Raw genomic sequence first — 12941 nt, forward strand, 5'->3', positions numbered from 1 at the left:
ATTTCCCTGGGAAGTAATGCCCACTTTTTTACTTTGACGGAGCTCCTTCCCATCCTAGAAGGGAAAATATCAAGTCAAATCTACATTAGTCCTTCCATCTCTGCACTGAGTAAAGGCAGCCTTCACATCTATGCTTAATTCATCCAATTCCCTAGAATTAATGGAACTGTGCTTACTGGCACATATGCTGAAGCTTAAGCACAGTGCAGTGTTTTCAACATGTAGGAATGGCTATAGAACATGCATAAATTCTGGCTGACATATGACAGCTTAAAGCACTGCAGAGGACTGTTAACAAGCCTGTTTGGACATCACCTTGAATAAATGACGTTATCCCCAAGTAAGGGAAGGAACAGCTGAGCACCGGGGAGGTACACAAAGCAAGAGCAATTTGCCAGAGCAAATTCTCACACTGTCAGGTGCAAAGAAAACTGAGATTTCACCCTAAAACCCAGTTCACAACAAGGCTACAAAATCCTGGCTGAGAATTTCTGAATGCTCACCAGTTGTTTCCAGCTCGAAGGTCATCTTCTGGCCAGCAGCCTCGCAGATGTATTCTCCAGCATCTTTCTTCTCCAGCTGCTCCACAACCAGACGCCGTGTTTTGCCCACAGATTCCAGTTTGAACTTTCTGGAGGAGGCAAGCAGTCTTCCATCCTTGCACCATTTTACTCCAGTTGGATCCTGTGCTACTTCACAGCTGAGGGAGGCACTTGCTGCCAGGGCAGCACTCACCTCTTTCTGCACCTGCTCCTGGTTTATAAACACAGGTTTTGGCTCTGAGGGAAGAAAAGAAAAAGTATTGACTGAGGGACCGAAATGAGACCAACTTGCAGGTTTGTATGTACAGGTTGGAACAGGTTTAGGTTACCACTTGTGCCCAAACTAATAGCCTTCATAGAGAATATCAGCTCTTCTGTTGAAACAAAGTGTCAAATCTAGGCAAGAAAGAACCTAGGAACTGAAGGAACCAAGAGGGTCCTTGAACACCAGTCCCATGGTTGCAAGTCACTATGCAAACATATTGAACCCAAAAGAACATCTGTCCTGCAGGCAACCAAAACCTGAGTTCCTTTTACTTAAGACCCACTGTGAAACATCAAAACACATAAACATGTCATAGTCAAACCACTGGCTGCCTTTTCATGACCCAGAACAGTACTCCTGGCTTCCCGAACAGACTCCTCATGGCCTCTACCATTGCCACAACTGTGACTGTCAAAGGCACAAAGGAAATATGCTCACCAACGCAGTCCTTTGTTCTTTGTGTGTGATTTGCAGATATCTATCTTACTTTGAGCTCTGGGAATAGTCAGCTCTACCAGGTCTCTTACTGTGAGTAGCAGACTCACCTATCCAGATGCAGCCTCCAACATAAAGGCATAGTAAAAAGGCAGTGTACTACTAGGAGAAGTTCCTGCTTCTCCTGCCACGAAAGGCTGCACGTACAACATGCACTCCAGCCTCACTGCACATACTTATCTTAGTCAAATGTTTAGGTGAACAAGAATTACAGTTTGGGATCTCAGGCACAGGAGAGATTTGAATAATATCTTGAACATTGCTTCCATTGTACATATATCAGTAATTATTATTCTACAGACAGACTGAAACAGGTCTTTGTGCCATACTAAAACCAAATACTTGCTACAAACCCAGGCAATCAAGTCTAGGGGAAAAACCTCAGCACAGACTACTGCACCTGGATCACTGTATAATGGAAACTAGATTTTACTTTACTGTTCTCTGCTGTATTTCAGACAACACCTGTCTTACCTGTGACATGAATCTTGAAGGTGAGTTTCTGGCCAGCAGCCTCGCAGCTGTACTCCCCTGCACCTTTCTTCTCCACCTGGCTCACCACCAGCCGACGCTGTTTGCCCTCTGACTCAGCCTTGAACTTCTTGCTCGAGGTGATCAGTTTCCCCTCCTTGTACCACTTCACCTCCGTCTTCTCCTGGGCCACCTCGCAGCTCAGCGTGGCATTTTCTGTTGGTGCAGCCTTCACCTCCTTCTGCACCTTCTCCTTGTTGATAAAAACATCTTCTGCTTCTGGAATTGAAGGCAAATGGGCACATTTAAGACATGAATCTTTTCTACACAGCCTTCCCCAAATGCCCAAATTAGTCTTTGGACTGTACCGTTGAGGACAGCTTTCCCACTCACATTTCCTGACAGTGCTATGAACTGAACGCCAACATCTGAACTATATCAATTGCTAGTGAAGAACTTCCTCCCTGCCAGACCAAAACAGCTTAGATAGCCCTAAACTTGTTTTCATTTCAAACAGTATCATGTTCCAAAATCTTCAAAAATTAAAAAACACCCCTTTCCCCACTGTCCAGCAGCACACCAGCATACGCAGTCATTGAAAAGTCTGTTTCATACAAGGGGACAGGCATTAAATTGTCCAAACAAGCTGACAGCTGTAAGTTGCTTTGCCAGCAAAAGCCAGGTGAGGGTCAAGGTTAAATTCTGTTTGTGATTAAGTCATAGTGAGGAAATGTATTTTTCTCACCTATTTATTTCTGAAAACAGTTCTAATATCTCCTGAGTTTTCAGAGGCAGTAATAAAATGGTTTCCCCTATGGAATCATAGAACGGTTTGGGTATAGAAGGAAGCTTTAAAGATCATCCAGTCCAACCTCTTGCCGTGGTCAGGGACATCATTCACTAAATGAGGCTGCCCAGGGTCCCCATCCAGCCTGCCCTTGGACACTCCAATGATGAGTCACCCACAACCTTCACTGGACAATCTGTTCCAGTGTATCACCACCCTCATCATAAAGAACTTTTCTCATGTCCAAACTGAGTCTACCCTCTTCACTTTTGAAACCATTGCCCCTTCTTATGTTGCTACAGACCCTGGTAAAAAGCCTTTTTCCACTTTCTTATCAGACTCTCCTAATAAATAGAATGCCTGTCTTCCTACATTTCTGGAAAGAAAAGCACCAGCTTGAAGCCTTTCTATTTTTAAGCATTTCTTTTGTACCTGCTATAGAGAAGAAAACAAAAGAAAATACAGGAAAACCTTTTTAGTTGCAGGTTTCTTTAATTTAATAGAAACCACCAATGCCGCCTTCTAGCATTGTGACCAAATGCTGTCTCTAAGACTATTTAGGAAGAAGCATTTGCAGGGGTGTGCTTGTGCCCTGAAGATATCTTTCATATTCTTTAATTTCCCCTGAAATTATTGACTTCTCATTTTGCTATCATTGCATCTACTTGAGATGCCCAGGGAAATTCCCCAATTATTTCCAGCCTGTCTTAAGCTGAGGCTACCCAAGTCCTCTGCGTTCATAGCTTCAGAAGGCAAACAGAAAGTACACGAATTAAACAGAATTTAAGCACCGTCTACATCACTGAATGCTGGGGTTGAATGTGTCAAACCACTTAACCTTCCCTTCCTTCTTTGTTGGGGGCTTTAGTACAGTCGAAACAATTTCTCTCACCTGTGAAATGAATCTTGAAGGTGAGTTTCTGGCCAGCAGCCTCGCAGCTGTACTCCCCTGCATCTTTCTTCTCCACCTGGCTCACCACCAGCCGACGCTGTTTGCCCTCTGACTCCACCTTGAACTTCTTGCTCGAGGTGATCAGTTTCCCCTCCTTGTACCACTTCACCTCCGTCTTCTCCTGGGCCACCTCGCAGCTCAGCGTGGCGTTTTGAGTGAGTACAGCCTTCACCTCCTTTTGTACCTTGTCCTTGTTTGTAAACACGTCTTCTTTCTCTGCAGGGACATCACAACAGTCACACCGTTTTGCTGTAGTCTGCTGCAGAGCTAACTCCAGTTCCCCGTTTTCACTATACCTGCCCTTCACAGGGAGCATCATGATACCTCATTAAGACAGGAAAATACTTTCCCCTCTATCTTGCCTTGGGAAATGATAGGCATATCATTTCATATCATATCAAATCATATCACATCATATCACAAAGCTAAACATTTCGCAGTCTGATAGCAGATTTGGACATGAGATTTAGAACACCTGCATGCACTGCTGAACCTCCTCCCTTATCTTTTTTTCTTCTCATGTCTCTCTACATTTCCAGTAAATCAGATGGGAATGGCCCTCTAGAACAGCTTGCCCAAAGAGACTGTGGATGCTCCATCCCTGCAGGCATTCAAGGCCAGGCTCGATGTGGTTCTGGGCAGCCTGGGCTGCTGCTTGGCAACCCTGCACATAGGAAGAAGGGGGTTGGAACTGGATGAGCACTGTGGGGCTTTGCAACCCAGGCCATTTATGAGTCTGATTATTGGCATTTTCCACCTAATTGTGTCATTCAAATTTTGTAACCAGATCTCTTCAAACACCTCCCCTTTTCTCACTCCTTGCATGCCTGGTGTGCTCTTGCACTGTAACCCTGCAGCCACCAGATGACTACAAGAGCTGCACAAGTTACCCTCCTTGCCTATGGTTTGTTGCAGTAATTCATTCCTGGATGGAAAAGCACATGTAGAATAGTGTTGCTATGACACTAGATGACAAAGAAAGTCCTATAGCCAAAATGTTTTGCACCAGAGAGGCTGTCAGATGATTCTCCCAATGCAAGACACACAAAATGAAGCGTTCCTTTATCTCTGGGATTCCAAGCATTTTCTCACCTCTGACTTTCACTTGGAATGTTGCTTTGTCATCTTTTGTTTCACAGCTGTAGCTCCCTTGGTCTTTCAGGGTCACATTTTTGATCATGAGCTTGAGGTGCGTCCCCTGGGAGATGATGGTTGTCCTCTGGTCCTGCTTCACCTCTGTTTGATCTTTCTTCCATACGACAGCTCCGCTTGCAGCTGACACCTCACACACCAGCTCCAGGTCTTCAGAAGGACTGACTGATATTTCTGGAGTCGTTTTGGGCTTCTTGACAAAATTAATGGCTCCATCTGAAGAAAAAAAGAGAAAGTGGTTTACATCCTGACTCAGGCTTATTCAGCACAGCATTAAGATACAGTTAGAACTGATTGTAATGTCTCTGCTCATTACATTTGGATGATCGAGTTTCACCTCTGGAGGTACTCACATACAAACATCTGCTTGATTCTCCTGTGTAAGGAAATAGTAAGTTCTATGCAGACAGTTCTTATTTCTTCTAATCAATTCTGTATTCTGCACATGTTCTTCTGAAGCTAAAATGAAGGCAGCTAAGTAACGTGTTTGCAATACATGAACAAACCTATTCAACAACTTGTCTCTACGCTAACAAGCAGCGTTTGATGAGCGCATCAGTATTTCATGCCCTTCATTCCATCCACACAGAAACCTGTCTGAGGAGCAAGCTGATGGCTGTCAGCTACAGGCAGACCTATCTTAATATTGCATTTCTTAGAGCAACAACTGTTGCTTTCAGTCACTGAATATACCAAGGCCAATTGCTACGACAGGCACATTTATGGCATCAGTGAACAAATAATGCCTTAAAAATTGTAATAGACAGGAGCCATCTATTCTTTTAAAACTAGGTGACCAAAGAAGAACAGTCCCTCTAGAGTCAAGCTGTTAAGAACTAACAGCATCAATCAATATCACGTAGATAGATTACTTCCCTGCCCTAAGACCATCTTGTGACCATTTGGTGCTTCTAATTAAGCCCTCTTGATGGCATTTTGTCTGAGCCATGTGACATTTTGTGATAGGAGTTACTGCTAGTGTTCCCTTAACCCTACACCAAAGTAGGAGGTATCCATTCTCAGGGAATCATGCAGGCTTCCTCTGTATTTGATGCTCAGAGACAGCCCCAGAACCTTTTAAATCTTAGCTTAGCTCTCATCCAATAATGTTCATCAAACAGTGCAACTTGTCCTTTGGGGATGCCTTTGTTCTGCATCCACCAGTTCCAACGGAGTCTTCTTGGCTTGTTTTAGATCAGTTTGTCAACAGGTAAAGCCAGGGTCTTTGAATTACAAAGTGAAATTGCAGAATGCATGATTCTCAACCAAACAGAACGGGAGGTGGGATGCAGGGTGAATACCTGAGCCAACACCACCTGCAAGCAATCCTTCAATATCTTAGGAATCTCTAGCCATCCCAAATCCAGTGTTGTGCTTCATCTATCATCTCTGCTGAGTTTTTAGCTAGCTGATGGTGAGCATCATGGTGGTGATGGGTGAGCAGTCGGACTAGAGGGTCTTAATCAACCTTAAGGATCCTGTGATCAGAGGAACGTGAATGTGCTGTTAAAGGTCACAAGAGCTGCACTGCAGCATGAGCATACACAGCGAAAGGCTTTCAGTAGAGCTTCAGTTCATAAATGAGGACTGGGTTATGGAAAATAAACCAGAAAACAGATCTTAACGCCAGGTTCTGTGAATGCAGCCAGCTGAATTTCACAGATATTGAATTTCAATGACAATTTCTTGTGTTATTCTACCCTCCAGCTCCACCCTGAACAGGAACATGTCAGTGACAAGCATTACTCCTCCAGGCTTGACCTGACAGTGCTCTACTTGTACTATGAGCTAATGCCAGGAAGGGCAGGAAAAGAGTTTCATCCACGTGCCTTCTCCTTCCTTAGTAAAACCAGTGTGAAACTGCAGCCACGTCAGGCTGAAGGAGACGTCTCAGATGTCCTGCCTGGATGCAGGAGGTCACGTGTCAGAGGATGTCTGGCACGTCAAGTCTCATGGCAGTGCAGTGCATGACAAACTGCAACAACACTTTCCTGTGGGCTCCTTTGGGCACGAGGCCCAGCGGGTGACACACCTCTGGCTGCAGCTCTTCAGAGCCTCCCAGCAGCCACGTGATGCCCATGGGAGAGACACAGCTGACCCGCACAGCAGATGATTTACCAGCTAGCTCTGGTTTACAGCAAGAGAAGATACAAGTGGCGATGCTGAATGGTGAAATACTGCGAGTGTGTGACATAGGTATAAGATTTGTGAGCCTGAGGATGTTCAAAGTCAGGCTGGACAGGGCTCAGAGCACCTGATGGAGCTGCGGTGCCCCTGTTCATTGCCAGGCAGTCCAACTAGCTGACCCTTAAGGGTCTCTTCCCTATCTGTGAGATACACGAAAGCTTATTCTGCAGTAACCAAGCTACCAACAGCAGTTGTTTGTCTTACAGCTTGCCAACACAGGTTTTAAAATAACAGCATTGATTACTCTTTTGATAGTCACATTAGAATGCAAAGCACATGGAAACATCCATCAGCGAATTCAATTAATTCTGGGGGCAGACCTGCCAGTATGAAATATTATGCTAACATGACTGAGAGAAGAAAAGCAAAATTAAGACTAGCTGACAAGCCTTGGCAGGAATTCTGCTCTCCATCAATTTAGTCCCATTATTCAATTCTGTTTGGAGCTGTCTCCATGTCTCTCTGGAGTTTGTTCTTTGAGAAGAAGCAATTAAGTAAGCTCTCCAATACCAAAGTGCATACACTACTCTAGGGCTTTGTTGTTTCTCCATGGACCAACAAGGGTGACAAGCCAGCAGAATATGATGAAGAGCCTCATGCATACTCAGTATAAAAAAAAAAAAGGCAATTGTTGCTGGGAAGAAGGTGCATTTGCATTTGTGTCATCTGCAGAGGGTACTGCAGAAATGGAAAGTCTTCCACTGGAGCAAACAAAGGGCTCTCATTTATTGCAATCAAGGCCCAGCGTGTGGATCTCAGAGATCAGACCTACACCCTGCAGCAAAACAGAGACCTGCGTGGGAAAGTTCAGTTTCTCTCTACATCTGTGCAAGAAAAAGCCCACCATGGAATGACAGCTAAGTAAACATCCCTGTGACTCTTCACAGGTCTCTTCTACATTTGGGATCACTGCTACAAAAAGAGCTGTTGACATCATCTCTCGTGGCCACCCTGAGAGAAGAACAGGAAGACTGGGATGCTCTTTTTCCTATCTTTCCCTTGATTTCCTCTGTATCTTAGGGACGAATCACAGCACAGAACACAGAAATCAAATGGCTCTACAAAGCAGATTGGCCAGTTCAAGTCAAAACAGCCACTGAAAACACCCCAGATGCTGTCTGACAACAGCTGGACTGTCGGGGAGTCAGGTGAATGCAGTCTGCTGGCCCTGGGCAGGAGGAGCACAGCCCAGACTGTCACATACCTTTCACTGAAAGCTGATAGAGCATTTTATCCCCCTCACAGATGCACTGACAACTTCCAGCATCATCCATAGAGACGCTGTGAATTTTCAGGGTGTGTTTCTTCCCCACGATGTGCAGCTCATGTTTTTCACTGGCCTTGAGATCCTTCCCATTCTTCATCCACTCCACAGTAGCGCCTGTGTCTGAAAGCTCAGCCTGCAGTTTGGCTTCCTCACGCAGCCAAGCGCAGATCTTTTCTACATCTTTGCTCTTCTTGGTAAATCTCACTGCAGCACCTGTCAGGAGCAAAGGCCGCGTTATTTCAATTTATATCAGGCTAACGTGGTCAATATTTGCTGCAAGATCTCTGAAAAAGTATCACCTTCTGTTCCTGCACTCATCATTGTGTCAGTGCTGAGCAATTCAAGATATTTCATTTGGTCTTCTTGCCGGATTTACTAAGTAAAAATCAACCAAACATCTCCTTCTACTGATTAATAATGCTCTAAACATGCTTCTGCAGAGGTTTCCACCCAATGACAAACAGCTCCTCCCATAATGAATCTTTATTTGTTCTATTTTGTCATGCAAAGCTGATTGATAGAGATATTATTGGAATGATTGCTCCCCTACTTCTAAACTATTCCAGTGCAATCAGAAAGGCTGTCTGAACCTGGAGCTGAAAGTACTGCTCTATGGTGATGCAGTGGTAAACCTGGTGACTGAATGCACTGGCCAGTAGCTGTGAACTGCAGACATTCATCAGCTGGCATGAAGCAATCTGGTTCAGATACCAAGCAGCTGGGTAGATTGGCTTACCCTACACTCAGTGCTATCATGTTTAGGTCATTACCAGGACTCACGTCAGTCCATGGGATGCAATTTCAGGTATTTGGTACAGTCAGTGAATGCCTGCAGCCCCAGTTCTAATCATCAGATCACAGCAACTATGCCTTGACTGTAAGAGGAAAGGAGAAGGATCAAAGCAAATACCTCTCACTCTCATCTTGCTGCTGAAACCAACATTTTTGGCAACAAATTTCACTTCTGCTCCATCATCGTTCTTGGTGACGTTCTTTATCATTAGGCTGTGAGTAGTTTGGGTTCTCTTGATGATCCAGGTCTCGCTTTCCTGTAAAACTTTACCACTGAGGTACCAAGTGCCGCAACACATTGTTGTAAGGTCAATAGTAAACATGGCATCCCCTCCAGGTACAGCTTCACCAGTTGTTAGGGGGGATTTCACAGCCAGGACTGGGTCTGAGGAAGAACAACATGTTTGTCTTAATGCTCTTTAGATGCAAGTCTGGTATCTCATTTAGAGATGGAAGATTAAATCATAGGTACATTTCTACTTCTCCCTTTGCATGAGTGCTGGAAGAAGCACTTCTATGCTTAAGATCTGTTACAGAAAGTTCTGCCTCTTGCACATGTGAGATATCAAAAGATAAGGATATTCATGTCTCTGTCACAGAAATAGAACTTGTATCACTTTAGTGGTAGCTGGAGGTTGATAGGAGATAGGAGAACTAGGAATAAAGGAAAGCCTTTGGTGTGTTAATGCACTACTGTCCTTAAAGTCAAAGGAAACATCTTTAGGGAACCAACACAGCTGCTCAGCACACACTGACCCATTTCCATTGGGGTTTTTGTGCTTACCAAGGTGCACGCTCCCTGGGAATTCCAGAGACGGGCTCTGTCCATGCGCATTGACTGCAGACACTCGGAACTGATCATCAGCCTCTTCAGACAGATTGCTCACTGTGAACTCTGGGACGGGGACATGAGACTCGTGGCACCTCACCCAGGTGAAGCCAGTTAGTTTCTTGCATTCCACGACGTAGCCATTGATTGGAATGGGGCGGTGCATCTTCGGAGGGGACCATGCCAGCGTCACTGAGGTTTCTGTTTTATTTTTCACCACGGGGTCAGTTGGGGGCTGCGTGGGAGGTTTTCTGGGAGCTGAACAGAAATAAATTTCAGAAATATTAGCAGAAGGTCATGTAGGCTGGAAAAGACCTTCAAGATCAGCAGACTCAACTTGCAGCATGACCTACTGAGTCCCACCATTAACTACTGTGCTACCTGAGGACATACATGACAAGCTTATTCCTGCAGGTATTTGCATAGTGAATATATTGACCCTCTGGTTGCTTTGGAACATTTTATAGGTTAAAATCCCATCAGACTTTTTCACTGTGTGCAGCCACTGATACAGGCAGGAGGCTGGGAATTACCTGATGGGCTCTAGTTACAGACTACTGACACAGTAAAGGATTGAGTTCATTTCATTTTGGCCATCAGAAAGTTTGGTGTCTGGTTTCAGTCACCCATCTAGACTCCAATTATAATCATATGGAGAACAGCGCATTTAGGAGAACTCATCTCAATAAACCTGAATGAAATCACAGAATCATAAGATCACGGGAGGGCTTGGGTTGGAAGAAACCTTCAAGATCATTAAGTGCTAAATGCCAAAGGTCCCACTAACATAGCATGAAGCCGAAAGCTAGACGCTGGAATCAGATCTCCTGACCTTATCATCAGAAATTGAGATGTCATATTTTGCTCAGAGGTGCCTGCTTGTAGGAGGGACAGCTTCCGAGCTTTTTCTGCTCCAGGAACCAGCTCGAGCTTCAGAATTTAAACAGCAGTCAGAAATTAAACTGAGCTTTGTCACCTCCATCAAATAGAAGGAGTGGTTGGGTGGTACAGCTTTCCAAATCGCTTAGAAACTGTCACAACAATCAGATGCCTATATTTTCTTTTTTAACTTGTTAATACATAGAGCGTAATAGCATCAGAATGCCCCAAGCACTTCAGATAACACGACAGCTGTAACCCCTTCTTTAAGGATTCCTTTGTTTAACCACTGAGTAACTGTAATTCAGTGGTGCTGGTGGGAGAAGGGAAGTCCTAATCTTCCCAGATGGTGAATAGAGTTGATGTTCACATGCAGACTGGTGCTGCAGCACAGCCAGAAACCACTCATTTGGGAAACACAGCACCAAGAAAATAATGGGAAGAGCTTCATAAAATCAGGCAGCTTCACCCAAATTTCATGTCAGGTCCATTATTCTTCCTATTTTCAGGAAGAAAGGTTTTCCCTTTTTCTTGTAGTATCATTTTCTTTTCCTTTCATGCAAGCAGCTTTGTAGCTTACAAATTGTTTTCTAATCACCTCCTGGTGTGGACAAATCACACAGGTTTGACTCCATGTTTTACATAGTTAGCATTTTATATTTGTTCCAGTACGGAACTGTACAGTCATAGAATGGCCTGGTTTGAAAAGGATCCCAAAGATCATCCAGTTCCAACCCCCTGCTATGTGCATGGATCTATCTTTTTCATACGTATATTCCCATAGATGTACATATATATACCACACCTACACCCCCACAATCTGCTACAACTCCATAGAATTATCAAGGTTGGAAAAGACCTATAAGATCATCCAGTCCAACCATCACCAATACTTCCCAGTTAAATCACATCCCTCAACACAACACCCAAACTTTTTGTGAACTTCCCAGGGTTGGTGACTCTACATGAGAGAAAAGGGCACTCAGATAAGGGATTCTGCATTTGCTATTAGCAGAGGTGGGATGAGACCGAGCACTGCCCCAGCTCCTGGGATAACGCAGAAGGGCTGAGACCTTCCAGCTGCTTCCACCCAGGGTCACACAGCAAAGCCGACCCTGCAGGAGTCTGCGTCATTCTTTGCATGGCATTGCTAAGAGGAAGATCCCCCCCTACCCTTGGCTCTACACTCCAGCTGCTGTCTGCCATCTGTAAAGCCACCACAGCTCTCCTACTGGAGTTCCCATCTGCACAGTGACAGCTTGGTTTCTTCTTACTGTCAAAGCAGCCACAGCCTCAGTGCTTCTCAAATCTCCCCTTTTCAGCTGATTTCCTCTTTCTTGTGGCTGGGCAATTCCTCCCTCTCACAGTCATCCCTCTGCCCCACTCTGTGCCCACAGACCCACAGAGGGCACACAGAGCCAGCCCTGTCCCAGCTGCTGCTGCTTCACATCTGACAGTCTCAGGAGCTGAGATCCAGGCCGAGACAGCAATGCCCAGACATGGTTTGTAGAACGTTTGTGATAGGAAATAGGGAGGTTTGTGATTAAACCTGCCCCCTAAGGAGGAAGGCAATGCTGCCTGCAGCCCCAGCAGGCATTACAAAACATCCCCATTTACAGGAGGGTTTTAAATAGCACAATTCAGGAACTACAACTGCACAAATTCCCGCATGCCCTGGAATAAGTTTGGGAATGGACATGGTTCTACCACCTGTGCAATGCCATCGAAATAACAACCATCCACCTGTAAACCTCCATCCTCTCCCCTGCTGCACAAAGGGAAGCTCAACAGCAGTGCACAAATGTCCCAGCAATGTCTGAGCACTGCTCTGTGCATCCCAACCTGCTCATCCCATCCACTCCTGGCTGGGCAGCAGGATTGGGGTGGCACACTGCAATGGGCACAGAGGAACATGGAAGCCCCACACATGTGAGGAAGGGGCTGGCTGTGCTCCACACTCACGTTATCAGATGTGATTTACCCTTCTGTGGGGAGCCTCTGCTCTTTCCCGGCTCATCCTCCAGCGTCTGGGACTCCAGGATCTCATTCAGGCTGTTGTTGGCTGCAGGGCAGCAGTACTCCTCCATATTCCTTCCCATATTTGCCCCCGACAGCCCCCAGTAGCCCCATATCACCCTAAGGCCCCCACAACCCTCTATCTCTCCATACACCACCCCTTAAAGCCCCAGACCTGCCCATATGCTGCAATAGCTCCCCACAACCCCTACACACCCTCAGAGCCCCCTAGAGCCCCTAGTCCTCCTATGGCCCACCACAGCCCCATATCCCCCCTACAGTCCTCCTCAGCTCCTTTTACAGCCCC

General features: G+C 45.4%; 1 protein-coding gene across 1 annotated transcript in view; it reads right to left on the minus strand.

Annotated features, from left to right (window-relative positions):
* The window catches only part of LOC146759739 (receptor-type tyrosine-protein phosphatase T-like), a 116805-nt gene extending 104088 nt beyond the window's left edge, over positions 1-12717 (minus strand). Inside the window, exons 1-3 of the mRNA XM_085509860.1 lie at positions 12698-12717; positions 1777-2135; positions 504-779 (exon numbers count right to left, since the gene is read on the minus strand). Of these exons, the coding sequence (XP_085365986.1) occupies positions 504-779; positions 1777-2135; positions 12698-12717 (655 nt within the window). The remainder of the gene's footprint in view (positions 1-503; positions 780-1776; positions 2136-12697) is intronic.
* Positions 12718-12941: the final 224 nt, after the last annotated feature.

Source organism: Coturnix japonica, chromosome 9 (assembly GCF_054131305.1).
Source record: "Coturnix japonica strain WE chromosome 9, WE-NBRP24, whole genome shotgun sequence".
NCBI lineage: Eukaryota > Metazoa > Chordata > Aves > Galliformes > Phasianidae > Coturnix > Coturnix japonica.